This window comes from Clarias gariepinus, chromosome 5 (genome assembly GCF_024256425.1).
Source record: "Clarias gariepinus isolate MV-2021 ecotype Netherlands chromosome 5, CGAR_prim_01v2, whole genome shotgun sequence".
Taxonomy (NCBI): domain Eukaryota; kingdom Metazoa; phylum Chordata; class Actinopteri; order Siluriformes; family Clariidae; genus Clarias; species Clarias gariepinus.
In genome coordinates, this window is record NC_071104.1 from 23,960,210 (window position 1) to 23,982,020 (window position 21,811).

Genomic DNA, 21,811 nt, shown 5'->3' on the forward strand with positions numbered 1-21,811 from the left:
AGTCATGTAATATCAGCATTCATCTAAACTAAGCATTCCAATAGATAAGATGAGATTAAAAGCTCTGGGGTTTTTGATCATAAACATGTAGTACATCATTTTATTCTGTAAAGGGTCTACTTTTATTTATGTCCACTGACAATATAAAAAAAAACACTGAGCTTTTGTAAAATAAAGAAAATAAACAAGGGTGCGCTTTCAGTCGTCTCAGTCTCCACGAATATCTTTCTGAAACACGTCACTAAAATGAACTGAAACTCAGCGAATACCTTACACACACAGACAGGAGAAATATATCTATAGAAAGCTTTAATCAGTCTATAAAAAAAAAAAAAAATCAAAACAAATGTTCTCAGGTTATGTATTCCATATGAATTCAAGAAGAGGTACATACAGTCTTTCCACCGCACGCCATTATTAAAGCCAATGGGTTGAAATATAATAAAGTAAAATAAATGTTGCAACTATTGAAAATAAAATGTAGGATGGTAAAACTTTAAATAGAATAAAACATATTCATTAAAATTGTGTTGGTAATTAACAGAACACATATACTTTCTGTTACGAGATGTTTTTAAGCACAGAGGATTTACACCTCCTGCATGACCAACATTTTTTATCTTATCTTCAAGAGACAAAATAAAGAGATGCACAATGCTTAAACTGCTAAACATGATGACAAATAATAACTAATTCTGTTTTGCAGGTGTACAAAACAAACAATATTAAATGTAACAAGATCGAAGAAAAGCCACATCATACTTTTTATTTAATAAAAATGATCAGAGTTGAATACTTGATGTAAGATAGGTATGACAGGCAGAAATAAGCAGTAATAGACATAACTTTATCAACTTATGAAGGACATGTACCAATAAGAGTGGTGTGATCTTATATTGTGCATCATAAACGTATTCTATTGTTTATTGTATACACATTATAACAGGTCACAACTCTATTATGCTCACTTAGCATAATCATATCATATTTCATTTTCATTTGAATTACAGAAAACTGAACATTTCACATCAGTGTGTTATTGATTTTGGGCTACAGGGGAGATGTGGGTTTTTTTATTTAATGTTTAAACAGATGAAAATGCTGCATGATGTTTTCTTATGTAGATCTCAGTGTAACTTGCAGATATTGTGGATAGAGTTGATCTCTAAAAGTTAAGCATAATGAGTTTTATATCTGTTCTAAACCCCATGTTTTGCATTAACAGCAAAAACAAAGGGAACTTTTTCATTTATCCTGTTCCTAAATCATCATTGGCGGTTGTTGTAGTTTTTTTCCCCCATCATCCAACATCACTCACTTTTTTTCAGTATCGGGTAATAAAAGGTCAGCATGTACAGTAAGATGTAAAATTAATTTTAACTTGATCTTGTGCTTTACACTGAACTCCCACAGATAAAACACAATGTTTAACATCAAAAAAGCTAAATGTGTGTTATGTTATAACACACAATAATGTGCTTTAAGTAAATGATGAATTGTACACTTGACTTTATTCATTCTCACTTGATCAGTTAGGTATGAAGTTAATTGAGGTTGACTCCCATGCATTCGGAGCTGTAGTGTGTACATGATGTACTGAGAGGTTGAGCTGTAACGTTGAGAAAGAATCAGACTCCTTGAGAGCTCACTGTGTCAAATATAAAGCATTTACATTAAATATGATTATGAGGAAAAATTTACAAGCAGTAATGGAAAGAAAATCCAATTTTCTTTCCTGTAGCTTTTGCTTCCTCAGTGTATTTTTGTCTTTGTGGTTAAATAAAGAACAAGAAATGGTTATAATTTAAATTCTCTCTGGCTTTGTTGCAAGAGAAAAGTACATAATTATTAAATGGGAGGATATTAGTAAACTTTGAATCTAAGTTAATGATTCGTTTAGTTTTTAAAGTATTAGATATTTACAATGCCATAATATTCGCCCTTATTGTTTTCTTTTTCTTTGTCTCAATATTTATCGTTTAGTATTTCTGTCTCTCTCTTCAGGTGAGTCAGGATGGGAAGGCATTACTAGATGTACTCCAGCGGCCGTTAAGTCCTGGGAACTCTGAATCCCTGACTGCAACAGCGAACTACTCTAAAGCAGTGCATTGCATCCTGGACGTGGTGCACGAGGTTCTGCATCACCACCGACACCTAGAAAGCATCTGGCAGCATCGGAAAGTGCGTCTGCACCAAAGATTGCAGCTGTGTGTGTTTCAGCAGGATGTACAGCAGGTAATGGAGAATGCAAACACACCTTATCTTCATACAGTACCACCAGATTTTTATCAATTCATCAGGGTCGCTAAATCTTAAACATTACGAGTGTTTGTTAAGGTTATGAAATGAAATTAAATTCAGCCTTCACACTGTTATTAGATCAGTTCATTACATCACTGGGATGAACCCGTGTACACAAATGAAGAGATACACATACAGTACTTGATACACAAATGTGGTTAAAAATGTGTTGCTTATGTAACAACATCAGCAGCAATCTCATTTCCCCTCTCATCTATTTCACCTACTTATCATTCAGCATGTACACTAGTATACTAAACACCAGTATACCCCTCACCAGGCTGCTCATCTGTCATCACCTGCACCTGTTTTTCACTGATTCATGCCTTAAGTTGGATGTCTTTTTATGATTAAACGAATAATAGTTCATGGTTTGGCTTAACAAACAAGAAGTGTTTCTCTGAAATTGGCCTAGGCCAGAGACTGGACTGAAAATTAGAATAAAAAACATGCTATAAATAAAAGCCAAAAAGTCCTTCATGAAGCCTGGAGAACTATTCCTTAAGACTGGAGTAAAAAATTATAAGACATTCTAGCTCTTTGGAAGCATAAGAAAAGAAATCAAGACTTTTGTACAATACTGTATTCGCAAATACAGAAAGGCTGCGGGTCATGGTCGGCTTTGACATTGAAAAATAGCCCAAGGAAAAGAAGATAGATTTAACTTCTACAAAAATCCTTTTTAATGGATTACTGTAATGAGCAAAGGTTCTTTTTTATATTCTGGTGATTACAACATGTCAACTTTATGTCTGTGTGTCTGTACACTTAATTTGAATTCCTGTAAAACGCCTAAACTGAATGACTTTACATAATTACCTTTAAAAAATGTTTGCATCTGTTAAATGTTGTTTTAATAGATACCATTTTTTATAATGTATTTGAACTGCTCACTCAGCAGGTATCCATAAGTACAGAATTATACATTCTACATTTTTACATACTGGAATTTTTCCTTCTAATATTTTTGAGGCTGGATATCTGCCCAGAATTCCAGTTAATATCCTCGTCTCTGAGTCAGTTGCTGTGAGCTGGAGTTCACCCTAAAGACATGCTGAGTTTATCAGCAGCGAGAACTCGTCAGCCTGCATTCATTCTGCTGCCAGTGCATATCTAGTAAGGTCTACAGGCCAAATCAAGATTTGAGCCTAGCCCAATAAGTCAAAGAGTCTAAACGCACCAGCGAAGCCAACCTGAGTGTAGCCCAGAGGGGAGACAAACTGACACGACTTCGACTTTTGTTAACAGCCTAATCATTTATTCTTGTCTTTTATTCAGTTTGTCATTACATAGTTCTTCACAAATGCAGCTCACTTAAGCTGGGCTGTATTTTCAGGTCTTCTGCACTAAGCCAATGAGAGCTGCCTATTGCAAATAAACTGCGTCTATTGAGACCTTCTTCTCATACTTCATCACTTCTTTACACATCATAACACCAAGTAATGAAGCTCTCCGAGGCACTGCATAATGTAGTGCAGGTTCCAACACATTAACATCTGAGTATCTGAGAGCAAATTACCCGAATCTCTTACGATAATTAAATCCATATGGTGCTTAAATTAGGAATGCTTATATCTCCTGACACATTAATCTCAACCCGGCTCATCTTGTCTTTTTTCTTGAAATTGCAATATATAAATAGATATTTCAGTCCTATGCATGTTGTAGATACTTGCATGGTGATAGTTAAAATCCGAATGCGTATTTTCTAAAACCTTCTCTACAATTATGTTAATCTAGGAATAGGTCAACCTTTTAAATAGCTTTATAAGTGTGTGTGCAGTTAAAGGTAAGTAAATAAACTATGCCAGGTATTCAGTCCGTGCAAACAAGACCTCCCAAGTCAGGTTCAAGGAGAATGCTTAACTGAGTGGATTTATGGTATAATCTAGCCACAAGGAGAGTTATGTGCAAGTCCGCCTTAAGCTCTAAGTGTAGAGACATGCTTGTTTGTTTAGTTTGTAAACTTAAAATCCCCAGCTGTTGTAAAAATAGTGAGTGAAAATGCCAGGTAGATAATGAGATAAACATGTGTGTATGTGTATGCAGCTGTAATATGCACTCATATTGATGCTGTTTCACGTCAAGGAGCAATTTTAGCATAGCCAGTCCTCCTACAGTCATGTTTTTAAGATGTGGGAGTAAACCAGAGAATCTGTAAAAACTCCACAGATATGGTAACCCAAGTTCAGTATTAAACCCACAAACCCGGAGTTTAGGAACACAATCAGCCCTTTCAGTACCATCGTTGTTTTTTTTTGATGTTTTAACTTAGCCTGTCCATTTCATACTTAACTAAAATAACTAAAATAAACTAGAAATAAACTAACAGCTGTAAGATCTTATTTATACGTTTGAGGGCTGTTCAAGTCAAACTGGGACTTTTGATTGTCCAGAATAACAGAGCATGGTTATGAGAGTAAAAACTAGCTTTATTTCTCTATATAATCCCCTGCTACACTTATGCACTTATCCCAGTGTAATGCTAGTGCTGGTTTCCTCAGTATGCCAGAGCCATGATCGGACTGCTTCACGTCCGAAAAGCTGGCCTCCCAGGAACTCCTTTAATGGCTCACACATTAAAATGCCTTGGAGAGTGGTCAGGACTGTACAAAAGTTGGCGACAAGTTATTCGATGAAGTCTATTTTCAACGATCATGTGTTCCACTCTCTGAATGTTTATGGAACCAACTGCAGTGGGTTTCGAGCCACCACAGCTGGGATCATCATTCACAGACATACAGTACAGTCTTCTTTTTAAATGTCTGCACCAGTTAAATGTTTTACTGTGGCTAAGAGGCTTATCTCTATACTGCACTTAAAGTCTTCTGTAAATGTCAATCATTTTACCCCTTCGTGAGAGATTTTATCACAAGTCCTGGTTTGACTTGAACACCCACCTTAGCTTTGAATAGTTTGCCCATGCCTTATGGACCACTGGGTGATCCTGGACTCTCATCCCTAAGAAATCAAGTGCATTGTTCCCACGTCTCTTTTATGTCCACAGAGAATCTGTGGACTTTTTCAAGTCGGATCCGGTCGGATAAATCAGGTGTTAGGATTGTGGTGATTAAAGATCAGAGTGACAGGAGGAGATATGTGAGGAATGTACTTCTGTCCTGGCTCTATCAGTGAGCATTAAACAGAGTCATGAGCATATAGTATTAACCTTTCCATCATTTTAGCATTTGTAAATTCCTCATTCTTCTAGTTTATTTACATATAGTGTTGGGTATTTTACTGGTTACATAAAAACATGGTTGTATCTGTGCGAGTCATTGCTACAGTGAAAAAAGAAATCTCGATATTTTGCAAATGTAAACCTTATGTGTCTTCAGGGATGTGCCCTCTATCAGCATGTAAATTATACACAGATTAAGACACACAAACATAACTCTGGCTAAGATTAGAAAATGTCTGCTGGGGATTTGAATGTTATTTTTATACATATGAGCATGACACAATTCCGAAAAACACTACTAGTCTAGACCTACGTACAGAAACCTTTATCTATAGAACATTTGTTTAAACCTCTCTTTGGGGGCTTCTGGATCCCATTTGTGTGCCAGTATTTATTAGTATGTTTTCTATTCTCACACTTTAGTTCCAGTGTTTGGCACATTTTATTTGCAGCGTTAGTGGAGGGCTTTCAATGTTTTTATATTATTTTTGTTTTACACAGTGACACCCGTGTTTGTCAACTACTGTGACGACTGGGCACAGAATAGAATGAAATAATTATAGGGAAGGGTCTTGTTATGAGCAAAAAAAATTTCATCCCTTCTAAGTAGAAAGCATGATTTGCAAAAGCTTTATTATTATTATTAATCCATACAAAACTAACTATTCTGGCATATACCGCTTTATCCTGTATAGAGGGTCACGGGGGGCCTGAAGCCTATCCCCAGGAGACTTAGGTCACCCTGGACAGGTTGCCAAGCTATTGCAGGGCTCACACACACACACACACACATTTATACAATACAGGCAATTTGTGAACAGCAATTAGCCCTTTCTACCTTTCAGCATGCCTTTGGACTGTGGGGGACATGCACACAGAGCCAAGGCAGGTATTGAACCCAGAACCTGGAGGTGCAAGGTGACAGTGCTAACCACTAAGCTACTGTACCATGCTGCCTCTGTCATTCGTAGCTTAATGTATCCCTTTGTGTGTTTATATCTAGTTTCCTCAAAGACATAAAAAAACATCCTTGATCGAGATAGCAGCCCACCATGTTTATGTGTACAGTATTACAACTATTACTGTACGTCACATGCATCTTGCTTAGAACTCTTATGGATATGCCCTACAAGCAGGCCTAAATACTGTAAAGCAGCCTCAATGCAAACCTAATGTAATCACTTGGGACAAACATCAATTATTTCTGCACTTTGGCTAGAAAAAAATAGCCTCAGGCTTTACTACAGTAAAAAAGCAAAATAAACACATACACTGCTTTTATATTTAATTCTACTATTGTAAAAAAAAAAAAAAAATCTTCTTTAAGGCTTTTTTTTTTTTTTACAGAAAATAATGTGGATGCTAAAATTTACCTTTATTTTAATGTAATTTTTTCTTAAAAGAGAGTGAGAGCTTAGTCTGGCTAACCTGTTTATACCAGCCAAGCAAACAGTAATCTGTTCCATAATCATAGTGTTTATACTATCGAACTCTATAAAGAATAAATCATTTAACACACCACACCTCAAGGTCTCAGGGACTTATGGTTATTGTGAAAGTCCAAAAATAATGTTTGACTCCACCTGAGCTATAATTTAATGTCAAAGGGGTTTTTTTTGTACTATGAGATTACAAAGGAGTCTTCACCTATTTAATTGTTTAGTAAGATTTTTTTTAACAATTACATTTAGCAGAACCAAACTTTAACTAGTGTTGCAAACTTAATATAGCCATGTCAAAAAGAAGCCGATTACATTTAAATATACAGTATTTGGCGATATTGTTATATTTAGTGCAGCGCTGCCTGTTCGTGCAAGTGTACAGCCTAATTATTATTTTTTTTAAACACACTGTAGATGCTGTAATCAGCCATGCATAAACAGAAGTTCACCACACCCTCTTACATGGTTTATAAATTTGTGTCACTTGCAAACACATCCGCATGAAGCTCCCCAACCATCAGATTGTGTAGACAATCAGACAAAGAATCTTCAGGGATAGATTTAATATTGAAATTCCAAACATTCTAATGGATTGCATATGTTAGATGTTTTTTTTCTTTTTCTATCAGTAAGAAGTAGACGTGGGATTAAAGTATGGAGACTGCACTTTTGTGTAAACTACGATTGTTTACGCAGAGTTTATACACTCCGCGTCTCCTTCAGATGAGGTTACCCTATGGGGTCTGTGCTTTGTTCACATTCCAGAAACCTACAGAGTTTCCAGAGACAGACTACCAAAGCTAAACTGGGTTAATCCTCCGTCTTTGACCTCTCTACACCCTCGCTTCTTCTGATATTTATAAACACTGTTTCTCTGCAGTCTTGTACCCTGTGTGAGTTGAGAGTCGGGGCATATTAATAAAGTTTTGGTGATGATTGCGCAGTCAGGCCATGGTTTATGTTAGACCAGATTGTGTATAGTACTAATGAAATCAAAGCTGTGTTTCTGTATTGCTGTCCACTTATGTAACTGCTGACAAAGTGGCTTTGGCGTTTTGTTTGACAAAGAGACAGTTGTGACTGATTGTGCGCCACGCAGTTACTGACGTTGTGCTCTATGTGTGTGCATGTGTATGGAAAAGCATACATGTAGTTCACATTCATTTCATGACAAAGCATTGATTATATTGTTTCAGTTACTCAATAATTCATTGGGATGATGTGTACTGTATGTTTGTGTTTTCACAAAGGTGATGGACTGGATAGAGAACCATGGGGAAGCGTTCCTGAGTAAACACACCGGAGTGGGCAAGTCTTTGCACAGAGCCAGGGCCCTGCAGAAACGCCATGATGACTTTGAGGAGGTGGCACAGGTACAGTAAGAGCACCAGCAGCTGCTCCACCCACCTGTAAAACTGTAACTCTTATGGAAAGTTCTGAGGGTAAATTAGTAGCTTTTCTGACTAGAGATAGAACCAAATACAAATACGTTATTTGAATTAAAAGATAATATGTTTTTTTAAACAGGTGCAAATGCAGATAGAATTAAATAGTGCCGTTTGTATTTATTTATTTATTTAAAATCTGCATGAAAGCTTCATAGAGCATTTGGTTGACACAAGAGGTGCATCAAGACAAGGATCTCACAAGGAGCTACAAAAAAGCTTGCACAAACAGTCAGATATTCACACTCGAACAGTCAGATATTAAGTGTAGAGTTTGAAATACATGTGGGACGAATTACACTTCTTTAAATTAGGTTACTATTTTTTGTATGTTTTGAGAAATACAGCCAACTAAATTCATAAAAAATATTTCAGATATGTTTTCCAGTGTTTCCGGGAGCGTAGTGGTGTATTGTGCAGGATACGCCCATTTTAAATCTCAGTGCACATACAGATATGGATATTTGTAGCCTTAAACAGATAAAAGATAGTGTTACTGTGTTACACTAGTACTTACAATGCTACTTACAATGCTACGCTTTGCTTTTATGTTCCTATAGAGGCAAATAAAATCCAAAGTGAGCAATGTGATCTTTGGATTATCTGAATCTGCATGCAGCTTCAATAAAAATTTGAAGTATAGTCACTTAGTACTAACATTAGGCTTATACAGAGCCATCAATTTATCTACTCTGACCATTATCTCTAATTATAGGCCTTCATATTAGGTTTTGTGTCATATGTAACTCTATAATAGCTGCATAATGGTGTTTAAATCAATCAATCCTATCTATCAGTGTTAATATACTGTAGATCAGCAGGAGAACGGCACATTGAGCTGCTTTTACACAGTGTATTGGGAGCTATTGCACTCAATTAGAACACTCAGTCTCACCGTAGATGTAAGACATAAGAAAAAGAGACATATTAAAATACAGTACATGCATGGTTAAGTGGTGTAAAGGTCAGTTTTAAAGGATATACAGTAGGAAAACCTTAAATGTTTGTTATTTAGATTTTATTTAGCGTTTATTAGTTATTTACAAGAACTCCATATTGACAATCATTAAGATGTAAGTTTCACACTGTGGTGTAAAAAATATACACTAACCCCAACACCCTCCTCTATTTTTTAAATAGATGTCTCCGGTTACATTAAAGCCTTTTTCTCATTTTGTGTATAATTGTTGAGGTTTGCTTATTTATTTTTTTTCTTTATTTTAATATTGTGTCACAAGCTTTAAAATTGAAATTAAATTTAAATTTAAATAAAAAAAAAAAGAATTTAAAAAACTACATTTTCAGTAACTGTGCATGCCATGAGTGCTTGTGTTTTTATCAAGCGCTTGCCACAGCTGACTAGTATGCTGCCGTTTCCCATATTAAGTGGTGCCAATATGAATGCAGCTTACAAAAAAGTTTTATTATTCTCAGAATAAAAGGTGCTTACAAAAGGTTATCGCATGACAGCATGAGGTTAAAGTAAAACAAAAATGTTTCTTTATTTCCAAATCAAATACTTAGCTAAAAAAATGACTAAAAACAGCTTTACACTATTATCAAAGGAATTGTTTTGGAAGTCTATAACCCTGACATAATATTGTAGATTTATTTTTGCAGTGTAGGTTTTAAAGTGGATTTAAGTGGATAACACATAAATAATAAGCATGTTAAATTTGTCATTTGTAATTTACTCACTTATTAATGAGATTAAAGATTTGTGTTAAATGGAGGAAGATTCTTTTTTTCCAGAGATGTTTTATATTATTTTACTTGTGTCTTTAAGAAATGAAAGATGGATGAAAGGTATTTGCAGATATAAGAAATTGAAAACTTATTCTGTCTGCCCAAAAAATTTTTCCATGAAGATTAAATATTGTGTGCAGTATCTGAACATTACCAGTATAATTATTATCATAAATACAGTATACAGAAATACATTATTTTACCTCCTGCAAGATCCCAGGTAAAATTTAGACTAACAAGGACTCTCTTTCCTCTAACAAGCATATTAAAGATGACGGTAACAAACGGAAAATGTGGAAAGAAGGTAACAGTAATTCATCCTCGACTGCATGATACTGAATGTTATATTCAGAGATGAAGCTTTATAGAGTTGGGTTTAACTCTAGTGGGCTGGTTTATAGATTACTGAGTAGTTGACTGATGAGTGTGAGTATACAGGAGAGGGTAGAGGAAATAGAATCATATCTGATGAAACTGAAGTGCATAGACTGTTTCAGATAGTAGGAAGAGATCACATAAACTAACCAGATACAGTCATGATCGAACATAGTACACTCGCTTTTAATTACAGTATATGTTTTTTTTCTGTATACAGTATTATCTGATCTGGCAAATACAACCACAACATACAACTTCTTTTCACTGTGCTGTTATTTACTAGTTAACAAAAATAAAGTAAAAAAGAAAAAACAGGCGGGCAATACTACTGTAAGTAGCCCCTGATTCGACATAATTGTTTTCTGTATGACTTTATCAGTCTCTCACATTATTTTAGAGGAATTTTGGCACATTCTTCTTTACACATTACTTTAACATTATGAAATAACTTCAGTTCATTGAGGTTTTTGAGCATTCTCTTATGCACAGCTCTCTTGAGGTCCTGCCACAGCGTTTCAGTTAGGTTGCAGTTTTTGACTAGGCCACTTCAAAACCTTGTTGCTTTTACTTTTTAGCCATTCTAGTGTGCTTCGAATCATTGTCCTGTTGCATTATTTAATTTTAACCAAGCTTTGGCTGTCAGACAAATGGCCTCACATCTGCCCCAAAAATACTTTGCTATACAGAAGAGTCCATGTTCCAGATCAGCAACCTGCTTCTTATAGAGGTCTGCCCACCTGCTGATGGTCAATTAATCAAAAATAGGTGATTAGCAGCACCTGGGTGCAACTTACCATCTTAAATCCTTTTTTTTTTTTTTGCTTATGTTTTTTAAAATCTAAAAAAAAAATTTGTGGCTGCATTTTTGTTAAATGCTATTAATAGCATGGAAAAAAACATTATGTGGTGTTCGACTAAGGTGGTATTTGCCTAATAATGAGTCTCACAACCATTAGATGATTTTTATTATGTTTTTACACAAAAAAAACCCACAGCATTAAAAGAGGGTGTACTAACTTTTGAACATGACTGTGTTAGATAAGTTATGGAAAACTGAGGTTTAAAACATCTTACTTTTATTAGTACTCAATGATTAGAATAAAACTAGGAAAGGTACCTTGTGAGTAAAATCCACCAGCAACATGCTTGAGAAAGAACATAACAGTCACGGGTTATAATAAATAAAAATATAATGAATATATATTTTTAAAAAAGCTAATTAATCCAAGCATGGACACAATATTAAAAAAAAAAAAATTAAATCTCTGTCCTCCAAACAAAAAATGAATCTTTTTATTGAACATACAGTTAAACCTGCAAATTGTTCCGGACGTGTGCCTACTGTATAATCATTTTATTCATACTTATTTATTTATTAAGCTTATTTATTTAAAAAAAATTGTTCGTCTTGCAAAACACTTGCAAGACGAAGTTCTTTGCAATCCAAGGTTCCACTGTATTTGCTGTAAATATTTATTGCATGCAAGCACTGTTATTTCTTTCTTGTCTAGGTTATTTTTTTTAACAAAAATGTTTACATGACAGTAAACAAAACTGTATACATATTCTTGTGTGTAGGCCAAATATGTAATCAGTCTAACACAATTTTATACAGTTTTATTCTAAATGCAGAAATAAGAATGTGGGTGTAGGTGTGAGAGTTGTGTACTGTACTTTATTCACAAAATTTTGCAAATACCAGGTGCCCTATACTGTAGTTTGGCCACATTTACACTTATTTTGCAGGTAGTTTATCTAGAATGAGTTACATCTAAGCAGAACATTCGAGGGTTAACGTCCGCTCAGAGGCAGATAAGTGGTGCTGGGACTTGATCTTAGAACATTACATTCAGAAACCCAGGCCATTCTCTGAGCTGATTATACCAGGGTATAATACTTTGGTCCATTGTAGCCACTATAACAATATTTCATGCAGTATGATGCTACCAAATTATCTGATGATTAGATAATGGCATATTTAGATAAGTACTTGTTAACTGTGTATTGCTGCTCAGTAAATAGTTTTAGTGTTATACGATTGCACTGGAGGAAAAAATATTGTGTTATTAAATAGATATCACCATTCTAGCACATTGTTTGCAGGCCATGAATTCCAGTTGAGTATGAGTCAGTATGGTACAGCGTTTGGTATATGGTATATGTGCACATGAGGCTGATATAATAATCCCTAATAAATGGGGATTTTCATGGGGAGATTTGTCCTACAGATGGATTAGATTATGTGTGAAAGAACAGGATGTGATCATGTATGTTCGAGTGACAGTGTAAGTGAACCAGACATGCACAGTGGTTAAAAGGAGCGTTTGTCATAATCTGTGGTGTTTTCTATGTTTAATACATCTGTGTTAACAGTACATTTGTGCTCGTTTGTAAAGTACATACTGACAGTGGTCTAACAAATATGTCCTGTGCCTTGTTTTCTCATGAATTAGAACACATACACTAACGCTGACAAGCTCCTTGAGGCGGCCGAGCAACTGGCCCAGACGGGCGAGTGTGACCCAGAAGAAATCTACAAGGCAGCACGGCACCTAGAGGTTAGGATCCAGGACTTTGTGAGAAGGGTGGAGCAGCGAAAACTACTGTTGGACATGTCTGTCTCCTTCCACACTCACACCAAAGAGGTAAACTTTTAGTTCTTATTAGAACATCTTCATACCAATCTAGTATCAGCTAAGCACATAACCTTCTTATCTATAGGAAACATAATGAAATACAGTGACACCTTAGGATTATGAGCATATTTCGTTCCAGAAGCAGGCTTGTATTCCAAAACACTCGTAAATCAAAGCAAATTATCCTATAAGAAATAATAGAAACTCAAATTATTTGTTCCACAGCCCAAAAAATACATACATAAAAATAATTAATACAAAATATAGGTAAAAATAAAACAAATTAACCTGCACTTTACCTTTAAAAATAAATCCCAGCAGATAAGTGTTTCCGTTTAATGCGCAAGCACTATGTGTGTGTGTGTGTGTGTGTGTGTTTGTCGCTTTTACCCCCCCCCCCACCCTCTCTTGGCTTCACACACACACAAACACACACACACATTAACGGAAAGATTGTTTTGTTGGAAAAATTAGCAAGGAACATCGCTAACGACACTCGTGTAAGCGCATTCTAACGGAATCACTGCTGTAAAGTTAAACAAACAAACAAATGAACCAGCACTTTACCTTTGAAAAGAATTGCAACAGAGCAGTGTTTCTGTGTGTGTGTGTGTGTGTGTGTGTGTGTGTGTGTGTGTGTGTGTGTGTGAAGCCGAGAGGGGGTGAGGGGGTGTAAAAGCGAGAGTGTGTGTGTTAGAGAGAGAAAAAACATTGGCTCAGTTGTGATCACGTAACACTCGTCAAAACAAGAAGCCCATGCGTGATACATGATACTCGGTACTCGTAAACCAAGACTTGTTTGTTTTCAAAGTCAAAATTTATTAAAAATCTTTGCTCGTCTTGCGGGACACTTGCAAACCGTGTTACTCGCAATCCGAGGTTTCACTGTAAATAGGTATGCTGGGTAATGTAGTCTTCAGGTTTTGTGGACTTTCTGGCAACCATAGGGACAAGCATACCTATCCTTCACAGGGGATAAGGTTAGATTACTCGAGAGATTGCAGAGACTTTTTCCTCTGTTTAACACTCAGTGATTAGTACCAGATGGGAAAATGTTTCATTGCAGAAAGCATATGCATCTGTGTGTTTGTGTCTGCATGTGCTTACATGCAGGTTTATTGATAAATAAAGGAAACCCCATCAGCACTGAGACACAACTAAACTAACTGCTACTGGAATTGAGTGACACATTTTGATCTTCCAGCTGTACACACTGATTTCAGAGAAGGGCATTCTATTACTCATGCAGCCACAGCAAAGTAAATATTTTATAAAACAGAGCAGGCACCATCTGTCCCAGTCGAGTGGGTACCATTCATCTCATACAAGTCCTCTTAAAACGATTTCCTTGTTTGACTGTCCCTTGCCTGACTTCCATAATGTAAATGTAATTTATTTTATAGTCCTGCTGATGGATGTGATTTTAGACTAGATTTGGTAAATGTGCTTTTTTATAAAGGCACAGCTCTATCAGGCGCATTTGGGATGCTGGTTTGCTCTCAGTAGATCTCTGGAGGATATGACATGCTGAGCCTGGGATTATGTACAGAATGAACCACAGCTCTCAGTGTGAGAATTCTCTTAAAATGAGTCAGAAGATGGAGTTCCATTTGCGACCATTTATGATTGTGTTGTTTTTTGGAGTTTTACGTCACAAATAGCCCACAGATTATAGTGTATCATGAGAACATGTACAAAAAGATGCATTGTGGTTAGTAAAACAAACATAAAACTTTGAGCTAAACCGAAAGCTAAAACTATAACGTGTGCTTGTTTTGGCTAAACTTATTTTATTAATATATTTCATAAATAGGTACTTACCTCCATGTTCAAAAGTTAGTAACTCTTTTCATTCTGTGTGTTTTTGTTTAAATTCGTAATACTCATCTGATCATAAAAGTCTTAGTATTATCAAAATACAACATCAGACCAATATTATCATATAGTTTTTTACCATGCCATTTTTATGTAACAAAAATTAAACCAATACTGAGAACCCCCATACTGTTTCCACAGGCTCTAAGAGGGTACGTTGCAGCCAGGTGCTGCTAATCACCAGCCCTTGATTAATTGATCATTAAGACATTTTGGCAATTTGCTGGTCTGGAACATTCAGGTGTGTGTTAACACAATGCCAAAAGAAAAAGACAAAGAAATGGTCTTAGAGAAGCAATTGCTGGTCCACATCAATCTGGAAACGGTTATTAAACCATTTGTGAACAATTTGGAGTTCAGCGATCTACAGTGAGAAAGATTATTAACAAGTGGAAAGCATTTAATTCAGTGTCTAATCTTCCCAGGAGAGGATGTCCTAGCACATTCACAACAAGGTCAGACCAATGCTCAGAGAAACACACACACACAAAAACAAATAAAATGCTAGAGGTACATTCTAAACCCTACAGGCCTTACTCTGCAGGTTAAGTTCATGACTGTACAATTAGAAAAAGACTGAACAGGTATGGTTTATTTGGAAAAGTTGCCAGGAGAAAGCCTCTTCTGTCAAACAATAACATGGAAGCACGACTGAGGTTTGCAAAACTCCATCTGAACAAACCACAAGGCTTCTGGAACAATGTTCTATGAACAGATGGAACCAAGGTGGAGTTGTTTGGCCTTAATACCCAAAAGCATATCAGCAGAAACACCTCATACCCACTGTTAAGCATAGCAGTGGAGGGGTGGTGATATGTGTAATTAGGACCTGGGAACCTTGCAGTCATTAAGTCGACCATGAAGTCCTCTGTATACTACTGTAGAGTATTCTAGAGGCAAATATGAGGCCATCTGTCTGACAGCTAAAGCTTGGTTAAAACTGGGCCATGAAACAGAACAATGCTCTGAAGCACACCAGTGAATCTACATCAAAATGACTGAAAAATAAAAGCACAGGTTTTGGAATGGCCTAGTCGAAGTCCAGACCTTAACCCAGCTGAGAGCTGTGCATAAGTGAATGCCCAAAAACCTAAAGGAACTGAAGGGTTAGGGTTAGACTGATAAAGTCATACAGGAAACAATTACCTTAAGTTATTGCTGCTCAAGCTATTGTATTAGGGTGTACTTAGTATTGTCCACATAGATTTGTTTTTCTTTTTGGCTTAATTTTTGTTAAATAAGTAATAACACAGTGAAAAAAAATGTACATTGTTGTTTGTCTATGGCTTTATTAATTTACTAATACTAATACTAAGACCCTTTACGATCAGATGATTACATTGTCTTTACACAAAAACGCATACATCTGTAGTAGTATTTAACTTTACTGGTAGTAGTGTACATTGAAAAAAAAGTGGTATTAGTACTGCACATAAAAAAAGGATTATTCCCTTAACATATTTATATTAAGAACATAATTGCTACTCAAGTGAAGTATTTAAGGTGAGGGTACAATTGATATTTTTAAGTAGAATGACGTACAGTACAAACTTAATTTAGCTTCAAGTCAGTGAAAGTAAAGAAAACATTTATATTTTGTATATTTGGTTAAATATCACATATATTGTGTTAATGTTACAAAGACTCATCACTATATATGACATCTAATAGAATGCCCAAATAAAACAGGCCTACAGATCTCAACTGAACATCACAGATGATGATTGGGTGTTGACATTTCTGAAAATCGTTTTATTCTTATACATCAGATCTAAGACTTTTAAATTATTTTACTTCATTTGTGTTGTGCTTAATGTGATTCCAACCAAAGTCTGAGTATTAAGATGTAGATAACTGTGTGTTTTTAAATTTTGCACATTAGTTATGGTTTTGTGTTAATCAGCACATCATTCTCCTCATGCCAAATATACTAGAATGCCAGTCTAAATCTAAAGTATTACAATAAGATGATATAAAGAGATGAGTCCAATAAGATGAGATAAATACTGACATTACATCTGATGCAGACGCAAAAATAACTAACCCACAGTTAATGTCTAAAACTGCAGTGTGAACATGTAAATATATAACTATTAGATAAGTACTATTTGCCACATGTACCATATAGCATTGTGACATTCATATTTTGCAAATCTTGCACAAGGGCCCAACAGTGCAGCTTGGCTGTGCTAGGGCTTTAACCTCTGACCTTCGATCAGTAACCTAGAGCCTTATTAGTTTGAGCCACCATAGCCCATTGATTCCACTCCACCGTCTGTTCAAATATACAGTATATAATATGTTATTTTTGACCCTTTATTTCTACCAAGCTAAAATCTAGACTTGCTGAAATAAACAAATTAGGCAGCTCCTCGTAACAGATAGTTGAGATTGTATTGTTCTTTGACAAAGTCGTCAGGCCAAGAAATCAGAAAATGGCATTTCCTATCTAGAGGCGGCACTGATTGACTGTGAATAGGGTTACTATGGAAACACCAGAAGTGCTGCCACTAAATGTAATGAAAGTGTTAACCCTTAAAAGCTGAGATTATCGCATAGATTTTTGCTCGCCTCAAACCATTCTTCTTTATCCTATTTAACGGGTTTGAAAAATGTGTAGAGTAATGATTTCTGTCTTTCAAACAAGACCCACTGAAACACACGAAGAGCATACTCTCGTGCTGTAGATTTGTGTTGATAATATCTTCAGAATAGACATGTAGTGTGAAAACATAATCACAGACACAGCTTTCCTTAGCTATTATACTAAAAATGATCTGTGCTATTAGACAAAGCATTAGGTAAACAGCAGGGAGCTGCATGTAAAATATTTTCTGGAAGAAAAAAAAAACAGTCAAGCAACTGTATGAGTTGTTGTATAGGAAATATAATTTGACAAATGATACAGTATACTGTGTAGTTGATCCTAAAAAATCCACCTTTCCTAGATAGAATGATCTATTGTAGGGAATATCCAAGGCAGAGGAGTATGAGTGGTATGAATCAGAGAGTGTGCAAGGTGTTGAAGTGTAAAGATCAGGAAGTTGGTTCCAGGTCAAATCTAGACGATAACCCCTGCTTCAAAGGAAGAATGATGTTTCTGTATAATGCACTGAGATAAAATTTTTATTTGTTGTTCATTGTATTAAAAATAGCATGTTGTTTTCATATCCTGTTACTGCCATTCATGCTACAGTGGCATTAGGTGTCATTACACAGTAACAACGTGATGGCCAACAGTTTTGAGAATGACACAAATTTTTACAAAGTTTGCTGCTTGTGTTTTGGTCTTTTGTCAGATGTTACTATGGCGTACCAAAGTATAATTACAAGAATTTCATAAGTGCGAAAGGCTTTTTTTGACAATTACATTAAATTCATGCAAATAGCCAATATTTGCAGGGTTGACCCTTATTTTTCAAGACTTCTACAATTCTCTTGCTATCAATCAACTTCTGGGCCACATCCTGATTGATGGCAGCCCATTCTTGCATAATCAATGCTTGTTTGTCAGTGTTTGTCAGAATTTAAGGGTTCTTGTTTGTCCACCCACCTCTTAAGGATTGAACACAGGTTCTCAATGAGACTAAGGTCTGAGGAGTTTTCTGGCTATGGACCCAAAAACTTAGTTATTACTTAAGGCCTTAAACTGTTTTTGAAAGGTCGGCAAAAGTTGCTCTCAGAGGATGTTTTTGTACCATTCTTTATTTATGGCTGTGTTCTTAAAGGGGTCATACAGGCCTACATGCACTTTTTTAAGCTGTTTGGACTGAACTGTGTGTTAGGAGAGTGCGTACACAACCACTCTACGATGATAAAGAGCCGCCCAGTGGTTTTCTTTTCATTTATTACAATAACATGCCCCTTCTGAAATCAGGCCAATCGCAAATGCCTGTCGATGTGACGCCACACCACAAGAGGCCGCTCCTACACTAGTTGATTGACACTGGTGTTTTAGCAAAGACCCGCCCCGAGTGAGAAGAAGCTGTCGGCCATTGTTTTTTGCCGCTGGAGCAAAATGGCGCCTAAGCGAGTGTTGTGTACAGTTGTTGGGTGTAATAGCGAACACAGCAGTGGTCATTCACTACCTAGGGTTAGTGACCTAGGGTACCTATCTAGGGTTAGGTATGGAGCCACTGAGGACGCAGTGGCTGAATTTAGTTTTTAAAGCTAACGTCCCCGCCGATTTACCTAAATGCGTTCATGTTTGCGATAATCATTTTTCACCAGACTGCTTTATAAACGCGGGTCAATATAAAGCAGGTTTTACTAGGAAGCTGCTCCTAAAAATGGATCTGTACTAACGCTTCGTGTTCCTGCTTCATCTTCACCAGGCTCGGTGAGTGTAATTCCTTTTACTATGAATATTTGCAGATTGCCTTTACTAATAATCACCATGAATGCGGAGTGTAAGTTAACTTATACTCTCATAGAACATGGTTATGGCTTCTTCTCTATGTACAGCCGTCTCTATATAATCCCTACTCGCCTGTTTATAATAAACAATGCATTAAGGTGATTGTCTAGTTGCAAACTGTGTAGGTAGTCGGAAAACTATATTATGCTTACCTTTGTTACGTTAGATGGTTTATAACGATGTCTGTCGAAGATTAGGAAGTCATGTAAACACATTAGTAAACACATCGCGTCCGTATCTTTCTCGGTAAGCTTCTCCGCTTTACGTTGTTGTTGCTCGCGGCAGTGTAACAGCCCGTTAATTCATGCCCATGCAGTGATGAGAAAGACAAATCGAGTCGCTGCATGTCCATTCTTTTAATTTCTGCGTTGTCAGGCGATATTACAAACTTCCGCGTAGGTTCCGTACTTAAATCAAACCAAAAACGACTGAAGAAAACACGCTCAGGCTCTATATTCCAGCGTTTTCCAGTTTGGACTGCATTACCCACAAAGCACGGACTCAGCAGAGGTCATGAGCATTTAAATTAGCATGTACTGAAACAGGTTGCTGAGAACAGAGCTAGTTTTTACCAGGTAAAAGTAGTGTTTTTTTACACAATCCTTTTGAATTTTTAATTAACGTATAATACAAACTTTTCATTAGGACCCTAAAGATCATATTAACATTTAATGAAAAATGGGATGTGTAGGACCTTTAAGCAAAGTTTTTGTGAGTGAGCCCACCTCCTTGGCTGGGAAACAACCCCAGAAGTTGATTGACAGCATTCCAGGGTGATGTGCAGAGGTCTTGAAAAAGAATGTTCAACACACCAAATACTCACTCTTAGCATTAATATGATGTAATTGTCAATATACTGTAAGCCTTTAACATTTATGATGTGCTTATAATTATACTTCAGTATACCATAGTAACCTCTGACAAAAATATCTTAAACCACTGACGCAGCAGACTTTGTAAAAATTTATATTTGTGTAATTCTTAAAACTTTTGGCCACTGCTGTACAATATCATGCTGATTTTCTCTATGGTAAACATCATCAATCAGTATGGCCTGAATATGGCGCGATGCTTGTTTGGGTTACAGCACTGACAAAAGCCAGTTAACTTTATGGCCTTTTCCCAATAATAACTAACTTAAAGGCGCATAGATGCCTTGTGATCCTAATAGATTGGAGCATATTTCCAGCTAGGGGGCAAAAACCATGCAGTATTGGAAATCATGTTAAAATTGAGTAAATTGTCAGGAATTTCTAACCATTACTTTAGCTGTAGTTAGGTTCTCTCTTTTATACTGTGTGATGTAATATATTATTTCTATGACAAAGACTTTTTGAAAGCAGAAGAAGGTTGTTGTGCCAGTGCATTGTGCGTAGAAAAGCCTGGGGCTATGAATAGTGTTTCCAGTTTATTTACTCTTATCTTGATGTGTCAGTCAACTGCCAAGAAAACAGCATTAAATAATCACCAGCAATGGCATGTTTTCTTTTACTGGGCCAAATGCGTGAGCTGTGTAGAGCCTTGAGGTGTTTAATGCATTCTTGTAATTCTGATTTTCTGGTTGTATGGAAAGAGTGAAACTCCATGACTCCACAGGCCTAGTGTTCTTTTAATTAAAATACATTGTTTTTGTTGTTTCTTGATGATTAAATTATCATACGAGTAGAACACATATCTGTGTAAGCGTGGAAGTCGCAGAGAAGTTACATGAGAAATTTGTAACTTTAAAAACACCAAAAAAATTTTTAGAGATTGGAATGATTCATAATGACTGAATATTTTAAAATCATTATCCATGGTATTTCTCTCTAGGCTCACACACAAACACTCTGTTCCTCCCCAACTCACTCACTCAACTTACTTGCTTGATAATGTGCTGACAGAAGGATATTATATTTTTCCATAGTGTGGGAAATGTGACGACAGAAACTACAATCTACTGTAAGCTCATGTGTAATTCTTTTTAGGCCTAGTTGAAACCTTGTGTGCCATTTTGTCTTTCCTCTCCAGGTGTGATTGTGTATTCAATATTCCCTTCTGTCTTTTAAATTTTTAAACTGAACTGGTAAAGTATTTAAATCTAATCATCGCTACAAGATTCAGCTTGAAACAATTTCATATTTGAGACTCTTATACATTTCCTGAGTGATGTAACTTGCGGTCATGGGGGCGTTGTGACCTATCCAAGATGATCCAGTCTATGATTTCGTCAAGGAAATAGAATTAACCCATGGATAATTGAAAATATTTCACCATAAAAGTTTTAGAACATTATAAATATTTAAGACGGAATGGAGTATTGCATATACAATCACACCTGGAGAGGAAATATAAAACGGCACACATTACTAGATGCTGTAAAAAAAGCCATTGTTGGAACAACTGCAAAG

At 36.1% G+C, this 21,811-nt stretch overlaps 1 protein-coding gene across 2 annotated transcripts in view; it reads left to right on the forward strand.

The window, feature by feature from the left end:
- kalrna (kalirin RhoGEF kinase a) overlaps nucleotides 1-21,811 on the forward strand; it is a 173,362-nt gene that overhangs the window by 92,338 nt on the left and 59,213 nt on the right. For both annotated transcript variants that reach the window (XM_053495941.1, XM_053495942.1), the window contains exons 9-11: nucleotides 2,005-2,235; nucleotides 8,175-8,297; nucleotides 12,947-13,138. In XM_053495941.1, coding sequence (XP_053351916.1) covers nucleotides 2,005-2,235; nucleotides 8,175-8,297; nucleotides 12,947-13,138 — 546 coding nt within the window. The remainder of the gene's footprint in view (nucleotides 1-2,004; nucleotides 2,236-8,174; nucleotides 8,298-12,946; nucleotides 13,139-21,811) is intronic.